At 45.7% G+C, this 17,384-nt stretch overlaps 2 protein-coding genes across 2 annotated transcripts; both read right to left on the bottom strand.

Annotated features, from left to right (window-relative positions):
* Positions 1-4,560: 4,560 nt before the first annotated feature.
* On the bottom strand, positions 4,561-10,090 carry LOC129625117 (spleen trypsin inhibitor I). The gene is made up of 3 exons (XM_055543263.1): positions 9,775-10,090; positions 5,837-6,028; positions 4,561-5,387 (listed from the first exon to the last, which is right to left on the bottom strand). The coding sequence occupies exons 1-3, from the start codon at positions 9,866-9,868 to the stop codon at positions 5,377-5,379; spliced, it is 297 nt and encodes a 98-aa protein (XP_055399238.1). The 5' UTR covers positions 9,869-10,090; the 3' UTR covers positions 4,561-5,376.
* A 3,350-nt stretch (positions 10,091-13,440) lies between these two features.
* LOC129625240 (autophagy-related protein 13-like) lies at positions 13,441-14,256 on the bottom strand. Its single transcript, XM_055543352.1, has one exon. It carries the CDS (start codon positions 14,254-14,256, stop codon positions 13,441-13,443), a length of 816 nt encoding a protein of 271 aa, XP_055399327.1.
* Between the last annotated feature and the right edge of the window lie 3,128 nt (positions 14,257-17,384).

A 17,384-nucleotide genomic window follows, 5' to 3' on the forward strand; every position in this document is an offset into this window, starting at 1 on the left:
CCAGCACATCAGGACAGGGAATTCACTCTGCTCTTTGAAGTTACCAGCAATCCCCATTTCCTCTGAGACTCAGGTTCCTTTAGTGTCAAAGGAAGGATAACTGTCTCCATGTGGACACAGTTCAGGGTCTATTTATGCTGACAAATGTAAATCACTAGCAAATCGAAGAGGCCACACAGCTAGTAAACTGGAAGAGCCAGCTTGAAGCCCTTGAGTCTGAGCAAAAGTTTCAATCAAAACCTATGTTATCCCTAGTAAACATTTCATGAACAAGTGCATGAATGAAGTTAATGTCTACTTATGGGCTTCCCAGGTGACTCAATAGTAAAGAATTCGCCTGTAATGCAGGAGATACAGGAGTCTCAGTTTCAATCCCTGGGTTGGGAAGATCCCCTGAAGAAGAAAATGGCAGCCCCACTCCAGTATTCTTGCCTGGAAAATTCCATGGACAGAGAAGCCTGGCAGGCTACAGTCCATTGGGTCCCTGGGGGACACGACTGAGCATGTCTCCTGCTCCCTCCCTCAACATCTTTGCCTAAGTGTTCTACAAGCACCATGGACTCAACATTGACTCAGCTGCATTCATGGTCCTTCCCTCTAAAGACTTGCTTCCCCTGCCTTCCCCCAGAAAGCTGAGTGTTGTCCTTCACTCTAACTTTTCTTCACCCTCTGTGACCAATCTCACAGTAACATCTGTGGGTTGTAACTCCTCAGTTCTCAGGTGAAATTTCATTTCAGAGTAAGATTAAGACACCGGATCATAGAACTGCCCCACTTCCTGACAGCATCTATCTGGAGCAAAGCCAGTTTCCTGAAACTCTCCCCTAAGTAACCTAACTGAAGCCCACATCCTGTACATCCTTCAAACATCCTCTTAATGAGATGTCATATTATTCATAGTTCCTTGCTGAAGCGAGTAATAAACCCAACGTGTTCAGTTTGGAAGAGGATTGCTTCTAGTAGTGTGTGGTTGGAAACACTGACAAATATAAGTCTTTCCCTTATTTTATAATTAAGCAATACAAAATTCAGAGATGTTGAGGTATTTGCCTGGGACTACAAGGTATTGGACAACAGAATCAGATCTATCTGTGCTTTGGTTTATTACACTACCTCTATTTTTTGAGTTTTCTATGCTTCAATATCCTCATATACAGTAATGCAGTTAGACTCTGTTGCCCAAAGGTTCTTCCACCTTACTGCTTCTCAGAACTGAAAGCATGAAGACAGTGTTAAACTTGCTCTACTTGGGAAGTTGGGACATCCCTTTGCCTCAGGAGCCACTAGATTATGAACAAGTCATTCCCATGATGCCTTGCAACTGGGACGGTCTAATAACGAACTGCAGTGCATCCTGGGAAATATCTTGATAAATGTTCGATTGTTGCCCACCACTTACCTCCTACCCTCTCCTCTCAACCATTATTATTCAGTTATTTAAATTTCCACATTATATGATTGCCACAGCTCTTGCCCAACAGGGGAAAACAAGTTGGGAGGGTGACTTGGAAGCTCTGATCCTACTGACCATCTTCCTCTTCTTACACTAAGTTCTCTCCTCCACCCCAGTGAGGGATTCCCTTGTGGGGGGTGCCAGTAGCTCTAACAGCCTCAGAATAAAATGCTGCGAGCTGTCAGTACAGCTTCCCTGAAGTTTCAGGTTTGAGAATCTGAAGTTGGTGGTGGGAATTTAGCAAATATTTTCCAAGAACCAAAAAGACACTCGGTGGGATACAGAAGTCCCTTGAGTCCCATCTCCCAGTGTCTGTGGGACTGTGTTAGGACAAAGGCAGCAGAATTGGTCAATGGGTTTTTTGGGAGCTGTGGCGAGACCAATGTTGAATGCCAGAACTGAAAGTGAGAGGGAGTTATTTTGGTTCAGTGGAGTAAACCAGTGTTCTATTGATGAATGCTGCTATCTGGCACCTGATACTCAAGAGAAAGTGAGCTCTCCATAGGGAGTGGTTGAAAACTGAGACTGGAAGAATCTAAGGGAAAGGGGAAAATCACAATAAGAAAAACAAATATATAGAAGAATGGAAGATCATTTAAATGAACCACTACAGATATTAAAAAACAATTAAAAATTGTAAAAGCAATCCTGACAGGATAAACAGTAAAAGGATCAGCATGAAAATGTAAAGTAGAACATCAAAATCACAAAATGTGAAGGACAGGAGTGTAAAAAGTAAATCTTTTAGAATGTGTTTGAACTTGAGTGACTTTCAGTGTAAAGCAAGGAGGTATAGCTGTGGGTCAACATTCTTGAACTCCATGGTTACCACAAATCAAAAACAGAATAGAGTCACAAAAACTAAAAACAAAGGAACTTAAGCATACTAAAAGAAAATCAAGAAGCCACAAAAAGAAAAGCAAAAAGAAGAAATGAACAGCAAATAACTACAAAAACAACTGGAAAATGAGGATTATAGTGACAAATCATATAAAAATACTCAAGTTATTTTTCACAGATCTAAAACAAATAATCATAAAATTTGTACAGAACCACAAAAGACCCCGAAGTGTCAAAGTAATCCTGGGGGAAAAATACAAAGCTTGAGTCATGACTCTTCCAGACTTCAGACTATAGTACAAAGCTAAAGCAATAAAAGTATTTTATTAATACAGAACCAGACATAGAGATCAATGGAATAGGTCAGAATAGAGAGTCCAGAAATAAACTCCTGCACCTAGAGTCACTTCATCTATGACAGAGGAGAAAGGAATATACAATGGAGAAAAAACAGTCTTTTCAGCAAAAGGTTTTGGGAAAGCTGAACAACTAAATGTAAGTCAATGAAATTTGAACACTTCTTCGTATCAAATACAAACATAAACTCAAAATGGAATAAAGACCTTAATATAAGACAAGATACCATAAAACTCCTAGAAGAGAACACAGGCCAAACATTCTTGGACATAATCAGGGTAATATTTTCACGGATCAGTCTCCAGTGCCAAAAGAAATGAAAGGGAAAGATAAACCAATGGATCTAGTGTGAAGTGAAAATTGCTCAGTTGTGTCTGACTCTTTGCAACCCCATGGACTATACAGTCCATAGAATTCTCCAGGCCAGAATACTGGAGTGGGTAGCCTTTCCCTTCACCAGGGGATCTTCCCAAGCCAGGAATTGAACCAGGGTCTTCTGCACTGCAGGTAGATTCTTTACCAACTCGGCTATCAGGGAAACCCTATCTAATCAAACTTAAACTTAAAAGCTTGGGCAGCGAGGAAGAGATCACTGACAAGACAAAAAGACAACGTACTGAATGGGAGAAAATATTTGCAAAATACATGACCAATAAGAGGTCATATCAAAAGTGTACAAACAGCTCTTGCAACTCAACATTGAGAAAACAAAAAAATCCAATTTAAAAATGGGCAGACGACCTAAGGAGATGTTTTTCTAAAGAAGACATACAGATGGCCAACAGGCACATGAAAAGATATCAACATTGGTAATTATTAGAAGAATGGAAGGGCTTCCCTGGTAGTTCAGCTGGTAAAGAATCCACCTGCAATGCAAGAGACCCCAGTTTGATTCCTGGGTTGGGAAGATCCCTTGGATAAGGGATAGGCTCCCCACTCCAGTATTCTTGGGCTTTCCTCTTGGCTCAGATGGTAAAGAATCCACTTGCACTGCGGGAGACCTGGATTCGATCCATGGGTTGGAAGATCCCCTGGATAAAGAAATGACAACCCACTGCAATATTCTTGCCTGGAGAATCCCCATGGACAGAGGAGCCTGGCGGGCTGCAGTCCATGGGGTTGCAAAGAGTCAGACAAGAATCAGTGACTAAGCAGAGCACAGCACAGCACAGAGGGAGGGGACATATGTAAAACTATGGCTGATTCATGATGATGTTTAACAGAAAACAACAAAATTCTGTAAAGCAATTATCCTTAAATTAAAAAGTAAATAAATTTAAAAACTGACAATGAGATAAAGCATCACATCAGTCAAATGGCTATCATTGGGAATTCTAGAAATACAAGATACAGAAGAGAGAGTGGAGAAAAGGAAAGTGCCTTGTACACTGTTGGTGTGAATGTATCTTGGTGCAGCTCCCATGAAAACAGTATGGAATTTCCTTAAAAAGCTAAAAATAGAACTACTACATCATCAACTACTATATTATGCTGGGTATATATGTGGAAAAAAGAAACTTTAATTTGAATAGATACACGCACCTCAAGGTGCATAAAAGCCTCGTTTACAAATAGCCAAGACGTGCACAATGCAAGTGCCCATCAACGATGACTGGCTTAAGAAATGTGGTATGAAAATAAGACTGGATTCACAGACACAGATAACAAACTTATGGTTACCAAAGGGGAAAGGAAGGAGAAGGAGTGATAATCTGGGGAAATGACAAGCACAGAGCCTGGCAAATGGCCAGTGCTCACTAAATGTGAGCTTGGTCCTCTTTAGCTAGACTTGGAAGTCCCCTATCCCAAAACAATGACAGGGGAGGGGGTTCTAAGGACAAGTTGACAACTGAGCCTCATGCTCCTTCTTTTCTCCTTCTGAGAATTCAGGAAAATAACATGCCCTGAAGTTTGACCTGGCCCAAGAAGTGAAGGACAAAAGTTTTCTTGTTGAGGTGTCGCTCATCCAGTTTTTCATGTACACTGGCACGGCCATAAGAGGTAGATGTCAGTGTAAGGGGTTGGCTCCTTCTACTTGGTAGGGCTGAGTCTGAGGAGAGGTGATGGGGAGCTGCCCACCCATCTGCATAAAATGAGAAAGACCACCGTTTCCTATGGGTTAAAGTTGTTAGTTGCAAACAACACAATCCACTCCAGTTAGTTTAATTAAAATATGAATTTATTTAAAGATAAGGCCAGACTCTTTGAAGCCACAGACCTTCAAATCAATGTGAGGAGGAGGCTTCGTTCATGAAAAGACCTCTCCCACCACTGAGCTGAAAATTCAATGATGGAAATTCTACTTTCGCCAGTAGAGGGAGAGCAGTGATGGTGGGGTGGAGGATGAAGGTAAGCATGCCGTGAGGAGGAAGATTAGGACAAGAATCCAGATTTAAATCTCAGACTCTACAGATGCTCCAGTCATGGGGAATTTTGCTCCTGCATTCCTTCCTTCCTTCCTGCAATATTTCTGGACGGTCTTCTTTGTGCCAGAAATTGTGGGAAGTGTGAGGGATAAAGGGAAGATTTGCTTTCAGGGTGCTTAGAACAAACTGGATGAGATAGGGCTAAAGTAAGTGGACCTGTGGAGGAAGGAAAGAGACAGATTTCTGCTGAGGAGGGGAGGGTTGAGAAGAAAGAAAAGGAGGCTGAAATTTTTCAGAAGCAGCTAGAGGCCAGCCTTGGGTGGGTCCTCCTCATACTTCAGCATCTCAGGGGAGCACAGTTCACAGGTTCTCTGTAAAAAGAAAGGAACTTGCTGATTGACATCCCTGAAGGCCCAGACCTGGACCCTGTCCACCCTGACAGGTCCTAGACCATCCCTGAAATGTGCAACCACAGTCCTCCCAGGACCAGGGTAACCATCAATAAGCAAGGGAGTTTTCCAGGCTGAGGTGGGGCACTGAAGAGCACTCCAGACTTGCTCTGCAGAGTGACTGACTCAGTGTTCCTATCTGAAAAATGGGAGCATGTGAGTAGGCTCAGATTATGATGATGGGGCTTCTAGGGGGTGACCTTTCACCAAGCTGGTCCATGGAGGACACGCTCAATCCACGGATACTGCTGCCACTTCACTTGGGAGGCAGCGAGGAAAAAAATCACTTTTTTGGAAAGGTGTGTGGCCTTCTGAGCACCACCACTTTCCCGAGCCCTTCCCCTCTCCCTCTGCCCTGCCCCCTGTCTTACCCCGGGGCCCAATAGCACCACCACAGGTCCTCATGCAGTCCTCCGCGCTCCTGAAATTGTTGAGTTTAGCTTTGCAGCCACCATATACAAAGGTCTCGCAGAACCCAGACTTGGCGTTGTAGAAGTATCTGATCATTTTGGCCTTGCAGGGACCCGTATATGGAGGCTCTAGGCAGAACTCAGGCTGCTGGGCTGCAGGGATGGGAGGATCTCGGTTAAAGAGGGAAGGTCATCACAGCTCAGTCTACAAGATAAACTAAAACCACCAGTTTGTGATAGAGAGTGATGGGGGGCGGGCAGAAGTGTGAAACGTGAAAAGGCCTTTTGATCCCCTGCTTTCCAGGCCATTATTATTAATGTTGTTAGGTGTGACAATGACAGGGCAATATTATAAATAATTACATGCCATTGATGAATGTTTATGGATTAATTAGCATGATGCTACTGATTAGTTTCAAAAGTAACACTAAAGAGGGACGCATATAAAAATACTCTCCATGTATAGAAATTACTGGAGCTGGACAATGGATCCATGGCTTTTATAATACTATGCTTTCTATATATGTGTGTGGTTGAAACTTCCATCATTAAAAAAGAAAGCATTACTGAGCCCAATCTCATTCTGCTCACCTCAGGGCCAGCCAATAATCCGGAGAAGAGTTGCTGGAACTAAGAATAACATTTTTAATTGGAAACTGGGGCTACGGAGATGATAGCATGCTACTGTCTCAAGAAAACCATCTTCCCCACAGTATAAATTCCTGTTCCTTTTATACAAAAGAAGGGGAGGGCGAAGAGCCCACTGTGGCAATGACAGTGGCAATGGCTAAACTGGACCACCAAGGGTTGCTCATTTACAGTTACCCCTTGATGAAGGTGCCCACCTGGATGCCAGCCAATGGTTGAGTAGGGCTGCGTGACCCGTCACTATTACAAAAGTGTGAGGAAATCATGCCGTAAATGGAGAAAGGCGTGGTAGAAAAACACACCGGTGTTTACTTTGGTTACCTCATGGAGACTGGAATAATAGAATATTGAGGAAATATTGATACTGTGACATATAAAAGAAGTATTAACTTGGTCCGCATCCCATTCCTGGCACAGAGCTCCTAAAACATTGGAATTTCCTAAGAGATGAGAGCAAAGGGGAGTCCTTTATCATGTGAGGGAGATGAGTTTTGTAAAGCCTCAACCAAAGCCAAGAATGGGAATAAGTTGTTAGGGGAAACAACTGCCTGAGTTGGGTGTGGGAATTTTCATTCCTACCTTCCCCTCTTTCATTGTATCCACATCTCAGGAAGGGGAGAGGGATTGGAGGTTGAATCAATCACAAATGACTAAAGATTTAATGAATCATGATTTGTGATGAAGCCTCCCTAGATATCTTAACATAGCAGGATATCTTCAGGTTATTCAAGAGAACTGGAATCAACCCAGGGAACAACACAGGTATATTCATCATGGCTCACTGGACCCCTGCAGCCGCCTGCCCAGGGGTCCCCTGTCCCTGCTTTTCACCCCCTAGAGGCCACGCTCCACACTGCAGCCACAAGGACCCTGTTAAAACTCCAGTTGTATCTCGTTGCTCCCGTGACCAGTTCTTCAGTGGTTTCCCAGCTCTCTCAGAGTCAAATTTTTATCCTTATAAAGTCCTAGAAGGTTCCTCATGACCTGCCCCCATGGCCTCTCTGCTTCATCCCCTTCCACTCCCCTCCCCTCACCCACTCAGCTCCAGCCACCCTGGTCCTGGCTGCTGCTCAAACACACTAGACTCCTTTTTGGAAGCTTCTGCTTAATGTCTCCTCATCACAGAGGGTTTCCCTGATCCTCTACAGCCTCCTGAATCCCCATAACTCACCTTCCTCACGACACTCATCATGACCTGGCATAGGATTTCCCCCCGTCTTTATTGTCTGTATCCCTCTTAGAAGGCATATTATTTTACTATCTTTTGTTTACAGCTGTTTTCCTATATCAAGAAATATGCTTTGTGTGGACAAAAAGCCTAAGTATTTGATGAATATTTATCAAGGGAATAAATCTCCCATTTCATCCTCATGCCAAGTGCACAGTCATTGAAAATGCTGATATAATAAAATTCCTGTTAGTCTATTTGATGATGAGGCCTGCCTATATAATTATGAGTCTACTTCTAACTTTCTATATCTTGATAGGAAAATAAAATAATAGTCTGGCCAGGAGGCAAGAAGAGCTTTGAGTTTTGATTAATATTGTACCAGCCTGGAAAAAGCAGTCTTGGCCCCACGAGCAAACTCAGAAAAGTATTGCATTTCCTGCTCTTCCTGCAGTTGCCTTGGAGGGAAGACACTCAGCTGTCACTCAGCTCTCTGATTAATTTCATAATAGAGAAATGATCATATCAGAAAGATAAATTTTTTAGAGGGGTGGTGAGGAAATGATCTACATTAGATAGATGAGTCTTTTGGACTAACATATTTTGATGGGAAACAGACGTCATTGATCAGGAAAGTGTAAACTCTTCATACTCATGACTGGTAATCTTTTAAGAAACTCATGTAACCTGGTCCCCCTGTACAGGTGAAGAAACTGCAGATGACTTGCCCCAGAACACACACCATATGAATGCTAGGATCAGGACAAGACACTATCCTGTTACAACCCATTTAATCAAGCAGAACACTCAGAAATTACCAGTTCTCTGCATTATCCGAATTCCTGGTAGAAGCAGGTGAGTGAGTGAGAGAAGTCGTTCAGTCATGTCTGACTCTATGACTGAACGACTTCTCTCACTCACTCACCTGCTTCTACCAGGAATTTGGATAATGCAGAGAACTGGTAAGGAGTTCTGACTGTTCTGCTCCACATAATATAGACCCTGGTCTATGAACCTCAACCCAGACACCAATGATAGAAAAGAGTGAGTCTGGGTTTTGTCCCTGACCCCAACATGTGGGTCTCTACCAACAGCAACCAGTTCCCCAATACCCAATGGGTATCCAGGAGTCAATTCACTTCTGACATTAAATCTACAGAGGTGACCCAGACCCCACAGGGTGGGGTCTGGCTCCCTGAGTTTCACCCACACTTCAAGGGTTGATAACAATTTCTGCAGTCACTTACACGTGTGATCAACTGGCTCTAAATTCAGAGGTTCCACGACCCACCTCTCATGTTCAATAACTTATTAGAGTCATTCATGGAACTCTAAAAAACCCTTTACTTACTGTCTTCAGTTGTTATAAAGCATAAAACTCCAGGGACAGACAAATGGGGAAGAAATATCAGTCAAATGGGGACTTGGGGGAGCTGATCCTCCAGACCCTCTTAGGACTTTCCCCCCTCACAATGCCTTGATGTTTTCACCTCCCCTGAGGCTCTGTGAACCCAGTGTGTACGAGTTTTGATTAAGGATTGGAGGTAGGTAATTTGATAGAATCACTGGCCATTGTTGACTGAACAAAGTACTTCTCCTCTCCCCAGAGGGACAGGGTTGATAGTTCTAACCCTTTAATCACCTGACAGCACGTTCTAGAATCCAGTCCCATCCGGACACTATCTAAGGTCCCATCCTTCACTCATCTCATGACTTACAAAAATACAGTGAATTCCTAGCGTTTCAGGAGGCCTGGGGCATGAATCGAGACAAGGATCAAGTACGGATTTTGTATGATGCTATGTGAGGTGCAGGGGCAAGGCAGCAACCAGGAATAGAGAGTCTCAGAGATGAGGTCCCTGATCTGGTAGAGTCAGGTGGAATGCTTTTTTCCCCCAAAACTTAACACACAATGATATCTATTGAGAGTGAAAAAATGTCCCTAGAGAGAAAACTGCCCAATTTATAAGAAGAAATCCAGAGAGGGTTGACAACAATCACTCCACCCCTACTCCCCTGTGCCTTCTATGGACTCCCCTCCTCCCCACCCCAACTTTTAGAGGAGAGATGAGCCAAGACTTACCTTTGGCCTGGTTGCTGGTGTCACACCCTGGAATGCCGGCCACCAGGGTGCCCAGGAGGACCAGAAGGGCTACAGAGAGGCAGAGCTGGCTCATCTTCGTGGCCTTGCAGGAGGGCTCCTGGGGAAGGCTGGTGGCTGACTGTGCTTTTCATACCCCAGGTGAAGGGTGGGAGCAGGAGATAAGGAGGGGAGTGAGGAAAGGGAAGATCTGGGGTCAGTCTCGAACAGTCTGTAATCTCCTTACAGAACCAGACTTCCTGTTTCCACTGCTAGAGCCATATGCCCAGTAACAGAGTTTCTCAGAATTGACTCTGCTTGTGGGTTTGGTTGAAACACAGATTGTGATTCCACAGGTGGAATCTTGTCCAATATGGTCACTCAGGGAGCATCCCAGCACCTAGGGCAAGGCATGGCCTGTGATGGATGGTCTGTGAGTGGATGAGAGCGAATCAAAAGATGGATAAGTGAACAGCAGTATGTTAGTTGAAGTCCTCCTTTTCAGTCTCCTGCAGATTCATCACCTCTGGGCATCGGTGCCCCCACCATCACTTGACTCAGACTACAGAGACACCTTTCTGCGACTATTGAGGCAGCATCTCAGCTGCCTGGATGTATACTGCTTACCTGGCACTCTTCCAGGCAGAGGCTGAGCTAGAGGAAGAGCTTCCGTATCTGTGGCACAAAGCCTGTTGTCTGGGAAGGAAAGGGAGTAAGGGGAGGGGGCAAAGGGGAAGAAGGGAGCTGAACATGTCTCCACAGCCTGGCCACCTGCTGGCCCTCACCTGGCTTCACACACAGGAGGGCTGCCTGCCAGAGTGGACCTCAGGGGACCTTGGAAGATCACCTGTAACCACCCCTTTCCTCCTGCTCTCTCCCCAGGGGTTTTGGGACCAGAGCACCTCAGTTTGAGTCCTGGCTCTGCTTTTCTAACTTTGTACTTGAGGATGTAAATCCCCCAGAGCCCCGTGTCTTTACGCGTCAGGTGAGATCAGCGCTGACCACATCACAGGGTTGCTGTGGAAGCCATGGAGGCAACAGACATATATATTCCTTCTCCCTGAGAAGTCAAAGCCCTGTGTAGTAATAGCAATAATAATAATAAGTAATTGTGACAGTTAACACCTAGCTCCTTCTAGATACAGGCATTATCCTTAAGCCCTTGCTGCATATTCACTTACCTAATCCTCACGGTAGTCTTAAAACAGGGGGTGAAGAGCTGTTACTATTGCTTCATGTTGCAGATGAAGAAATTGAAGGCAACAAGCAGTTAAGAAATTTGCTTAAAATCATACGTGGTAGAGACAGGATTTGATCCCAGGAATCTGACTTCAAGTCTGTGCACCATGTGCTCTGTTGCTTTGTAAGATGTAAAATTCAGGGCACATGTGAGGGGTGAGACCCACAATGTCTTCACTCATTCTCATCTAGTCACTCCCAGTTAGGGCCATGGTGCACCAAGCCACCATTACACAGTGACCTACCCAGACACAGACAAGCATCTTCCCACTCACACACACACACTCACTCACACAAACACACACACACTCTGTGCTCAGCTCCAGGGTCAAGGAGAAGGGAGCTGGGCTCAGCGTCCAGAAGCCCCAGGAGCAAGTCCAGCCAAATGTCAAGCAGGCACACAGCTGGGTGATGAGCTGAGAGGACACAGGGGGCTGCCTTCCTGCACAGACACCCTTTCCCTGGAGAAGGGCAGGAGCTCTCAATACTGAGCTGCCCCAGGACAGAAGGGCATCAATAGCCAGCAACTCACCAAACAAGCCACTGTGAGTGGAGTGTCTGCCCTCTCCTGAGACATTCCACATGCATGATTTCATTTAGCCTCATGTCAATCCTACAACATCTGAGATTCTCATCCTATTTTGTCAAGGAGAAAGCCGAGCCTCAGGAGGTGAAGTCACTTGCTCAGGACACATGAACAACAGATGGTACAATGAGGATTCTAGTTTAGAAGGCCTTCTGACTCTGCCCCTCTCCCTGCTTCAGTCGGTCCATCTGAGACCAGGGAGCAACAGAAAGCCTACCTCCCACCCTAACAACAGAAAATCTTCTTTCCTCCTTGCTCATCTCTCATCTATCTGTCTGCCTCTCGTTATCTCTTCCAGTGTCCTCCTGTCTTCTGGCTATCCTCCATCTGGTCCAGGCTGGAGGCCTCTTGACCCAGAAGCTGCCCCTGATGAGGTATCTATCTTCCCAAGGCCTCAGGCATCCTTGGAGAAACTACATGGCGGAAACATCACAGGGTGTGGGGGAACCTCCTTGTTTACACAAGAGCCCTGGCCCCACAGCTTGAACTTCCTGCTCCCCCCTCCAATTCCAACTCCTGAGAGGAGTGAGGCTGCCTTTAGCTTGCCTTTAGCACCTGCCTTTAGCCTCCCTGAGAAACAGATCCATCAGAGTTGAGTAATGTAGGTGTGGAGATGTTGGTATAACGAGGGACTTGGTGCTGGAAGAAGATCTGAGGAAGGCTTCTGAATAATTAAAAGCTAGCATTCATTGGAGGTAACTCTCAGGCAGCCTCAGTTTTGATACCTCCTCTTATAGTGAGTTCACTATCACGTGGGCAGCAGGTGCCAGGTGACAGCATTCATCATGAGAACAATCCTTTGTCCCATTCAACCAGTAAAATCCCCTCCCTTCCCTCTGACCCAACCTTGTCATTTCTGTCCTGACTTTAATTTCAGGAAACCAATTGACCCATTCTACTGTGTTTGTCCTAAAACAGCCCTAACAGAGACTTGGAGATGGCAATCAAGGTAGTTTCCTTCTTTCCCACAACGGTCTTTTAGGGGGATTTCCCCAGTGGTCCAGGGATTAGGACTGTACGCTTCCACTGCAGGGGTTATAGGTTCAGCCCTTGGTTGGGGAACTAAGATCCCACATGCCATGTGGTGTGGCAAAAAAAAAAAATTATCTTTTAGATTTTTGTGCAATACTTGCTGAGCCCCCTCTATCAGCTTCAGAATATTAATCCTCAAAGTTTGGGGAATCCCTCTTCCCCACTTCTGACAATTTATGCAGAGGCTTACAGGATGTCCCATGGGGCCCTCAGGATGCCCCATTACTGAGTGGGAGGAGAGAGGTTAGTGAAAAAAGGGAAGGCTAGTTGTAGGATCAGAGGTCCCAATTCACCCTCTGAATTGCTTCCCCCATTTGGGCAAGAGTGAGGCAACCCACTCCAATGTTCTTGCCTGGAGAATCCCATGGACAGAGGAGCCTGGCAGGCTACAGTACATGGGGTCACAAAAAGAGTCAGACATGACTGAGTTACTTAGTACACACAAGGAAATCAGATACTGTGGGAATATGAACAAATGAATGAAGATGACAGAGAGGAAGGGGTAGGAGTAGATGGTGAGGATGGATCCACGGCTCAGGGAAGTATTTCCCAGGATGTATCACTCTTCTAGGTCATTATAAGGCCCCCTGGTTGCCAGGGATTATGGGACAACTTATAAGACTCCACTGGGTACCCATTTACAGTGAGTATCAGGACACCTGGCTGAACTCCGGAGCAAGGGGATGAGTGAGCAAAGGGCAAGAACACCACCACTCGATCCTCCTGCTGCTTCCACCCTGTGTCCCTGGCACCTGCCTGGCAAGCTGGACAGCTGATGGCAAGAGCTGCTTAGGCAGCCTGGCTGAGTGGCATCAGCAAGTAGAGGACATCAGGCAAACAACAGGAGAGTGTGAGAACTGCTGGGATGAGAATGCAGAGAAAAGGAGGAAATAAACGCAAGCAAAGTCAAGATAGTGACCGCGGAGCGCAATGCAAATCTCGAGTGCGATCGCAGGAAGGTAACGGTTCAACCATCTTGTCCTGTGACTGACCGCAAGATGGGAGGAGTGGGCGTGGGGGAGCAGCGGGAAGAACTCTCCAGGCCTACGGAGCAGGAATGGCCACAGAAGGAGGGCAGGAGGCCAGAGGGTGAGGTGGCGGCCAAGGGGCTTCCATATCAGGTCCTCGGCCACGGACTGGGCCCCGATGTCGAGGGAGAGGCTGCTCAGCTGAGGCTGGTTCTGAAATTCACGATAGAAGGTCCCCAAGTCCATCGGAAGGATGTCATCTTTAGAAAAAGCTGGTTTAAAGTCGATCATGACGAAGTCGTCCTGGGTATGGCCGCTGCTGCCCCCGCTGGAGCCATCAGAGTGCAAGCCGCCCTGGAGAGGAGATGTAGTCTCTGGGGAATCTGGCGGATTCCCCATGGGATCCGCATCCTCCAGCTCCAGGTTCTTGGGAGCAAACATGGCAAAGGGTATGTCCAAACTGGTCAGGGTAGCCTGGTTGATGGGCTTGTTGACAAAAGCCCCCACCTTCCGGACAAAGATGATCTCCAAGACATCGTGGGGGCAGGCCCGTCCCTCGCTGCTCTTTGATACAGTTTCAGCGTCCTCACTGCTGGACAGCGTGGCGGTGCCATCCAGCAGAGGAGTGTCTGGCACAGCCACAGATCCAGGGTGTCCCATGCCACGAGATGTTGGGGTCCCCTTGCCTGAGGTGGAAATATTACCTCCTATACTGCAGTCCTATATTTCCCTGGTGGCTCAGACAGTAAAGCATCTGCCTACAGTGCAGGAGACCTGGGTTCAATCCCCCGGTCGGGAAGATTTCCTGGAGAAGGAAATGGCAATCCACGCCAGTATTCTTGATTGGAAAATCCCATGGAAGGAGGAGCGTGGTAGGCTACAGTCCATGGGGTTGCAAAGAGTCGGACATGACTGAGCGACTTCACTCACTCTGGGTACCCATTTAAAGGACGTCCCAGCTTGCCCAAATGGGGCCAGTTTAATAGTGTTTTCATGTTACTGCCTTGGGGATGATGTGAGCTTGAGCAACATTTATACAACACAACCTAAATTCCCATTACAGATGAGACAATCGAGGCCTAGAGACTTCAAACAGCAGTTTTGTTTTGTTTTTTAAAAAGAAAGAAGAGACCTTTACAGAGCTGGTTCTGTCCTCACTACTTTGAAGTCTCGGGGAGACTTCTCGATGTCTCTGAGTTTCACTCTCTTTACGTAATAAATGAGAATGCTTATACCTGTCAGTGTCTCCAACCACAGATCACCCAAAATGCTCCTGTGCTAGTTGAATGAATTGTACTCATTACACACCCTGGGAAACCATATGGCTTCTCTTTAGGAGGATTTTAGGAAGAACTGACAAGATGTGGCTTGTGTTAGGTTATTTTGGGGAAGGTTTCAGGAAGCTGGCTTTGCTCTGGATATTGGTGGGAAGTGGGACTATTCTCTGACCGGATATCTTAACTCTCAGAAAGGAAGACTAGATAGAGGTTAGAGCTCACTGGGTCTAAGTAGCTGTCATTTAAAATAGGAAGTAGCTGTCATTCAAGATAGGAAGGTGCTCAGTCATACTGGTGCTTTGTGTAATTTAGCCACTTTTGTCTGTGCTCAAACATGATTACTGAGTGGCTTATTTTGGTCTTAATCCATCTGGCACTGGTGGTAAAGAACCCATCTGCCAATGCAGGAGACATAAGAGATGTAGGTTCCATCCCTGGGTCGGGAAGATTCCCTGGAGGAGGGCATGGCCCCTCACTCCAGTATTCTTGCCTGGAGAATCCCCATGGACAGAGGAGTCTGGGGTCACAAAGAATTGGACATGACGGAAGCTACTTAGCACACGTGGACACAGAAAGGCCTTGTCTGATGTTGAAGTTTTGTGAAATGTTTATGTTCAACAGGAGAGCATAAGGCCCACTGGGGTGCCCGGTTAGGTCTTAAAACTCAGAAGTTGTTTTTCTCTATCTCTATCAATCTCATAAAATTGTGGTGAGAATTGAAAAGATATTATCTCTGTTAAATGCTTTGTATAGGTATTGACAAGAGTAACCTTTTAATGAATGTCAGATCTGATAATAGAGTAATACCGTAAAAACTGTTGCTTAGTTATTGTGAATAATTATTAATTTATAACAGTTAATAAAAAATGATTTGGCATTAAGGAGAAAAGATTGGCTTCATAACTCACTATGTTGCTCTGTGATCTTAGGCCAGTCACTTCACCTCTCTGAATCACAGGTTCTTTCTTTGTGAACGAGGATGCTGGTGTCCGTTTTAAGCAATCCCCAGGTTTGGGTACTTTAAAAAAATAATTTATATTAATTAGAGTCTAATTACTTTACAATATTGTGGTGATTTTTGAGAACCATGTTGATTACGCTGATAAAGTTCCTTGAACACCAGGGACTAAAGCAAAGTGTCTAGAAGCACACAGAGTTTTAGTTTCCTCTGCTCCTGACTGCTCTTTAAATTCTCTGTCAACTGTCGTAAAGAAAGGAAAAAATAGCATTGATTGTTGTAGTGTCATCTTCTAGAAGTTTACAGTCAGGAAGTTCCCCCAGTGCCAGAGTGGAGACAGAGTCTCTCTTTCAAATAGATCTCCTTCTTCCTCAAAGGTAACCAAAAGCCCTCTTGCTTCAGTGAGAGATCTCACCCAGGTCAAGCCCTTTCTTTTCCCACCCCCCTTACCTTTATCTGACCCTCTAATCAAAGGAGTCAAGTGTTAACTGTCACAATTACTCATTTTTTTTAATGGAGTCTTACCGTGCTTTTTTTTTCATAGTAACTTTATATTTTTTAATTTATTTAATCATTGCCTTAGATTTTATAGTTGGTTTCTGCTGTACAATAGCAGTGAGCCCAGCCTGGTACTCATTATTATTATTATTACAAAAGACTTTGACTTTACAGGGAAGGAATACATGTCTCTGGCTTCCATTGCTCTCACAGCAACCCTGTGATATGAGCCGCAGATTCACGCGTAACACGTGAAGACAAAAGAAATTTCTGGCCCCAGGTCACAAAGTTACGCAAAGGCAGAGCTGGGACTCAAAATGAAATCCTCTGATCCCAAAGCCACTGGTGGGGAGACCAGAGTTGGGGGGAAGTTGCAGGTGATCTTCCAAAGTCCCCCACGGTGCACTCAGGCAGGCAAGCTGTCCTGCTGGTGAAACAAAGTGAGGGGCAGGGGGTGGTCATACTGTGGAGACATGTCCCAATCCTCTTAGTCTCTTCTCCCCAGAAAAGCAGAGTCTGTGCTCCAGATGGACACGCTCTTCCCCCCGACTCACCACCCGCCTGGACCACTGCCAGCTAAAGAGCTGGTGTCTGTCCAGTAGAGATGCTGCCACAATGGTTGCAGAAACCTTACCTGTGTCACACGTTCTAAAGTAGGTGGGGTTGAGGTGTGGGGGTGAAGGGCATTGACGCCCAGATGTCAGGAGTCCTGCAGGAGGCTGCAAAGGAGGACCTGAGTTCACACACGGCTGTGCGCTTACCTGCCCGTTGGTCTGCTCTCCTCTGTTCACTGACGATCCATCACATGCCATGCACTGCTCTAGGTGCTGGGATGCTCCGTCAGTGACAAAGTGAGCAAAATTTGCACCTGTGGAATCACAATCTGTTTTCACAAGACCCACAGGCAAAGTCGAGTTTCAGAAATGCTGATATTGGGGCATTTGGCCCCAGCAGGCCTCAGCAGGAGTTCTGGCCATGTGGGGAGATTACACTTATGAGCCTGACCTCAGCTCCTCCCCTTCCCCACTCGCCTCCTTGTCACCTGTATCCACTCC

The sequence above is a fragment of the Bubalus kerabau genome, chromosome 13 (genome assembly GCF_029407905.1).
Source record: "Bubalus kerabau isolate K-KA32 ecotype Philippines breed swamp buffalo chromosome 13, PCC_UOA_SB_1v2, whole genome shotgun sequence".
NCBI lineage: Eukaryota > Metazoa > Chordata > Mammalia > Artiodactyla > Bovidae > Bubalus > Bubalus kerabau.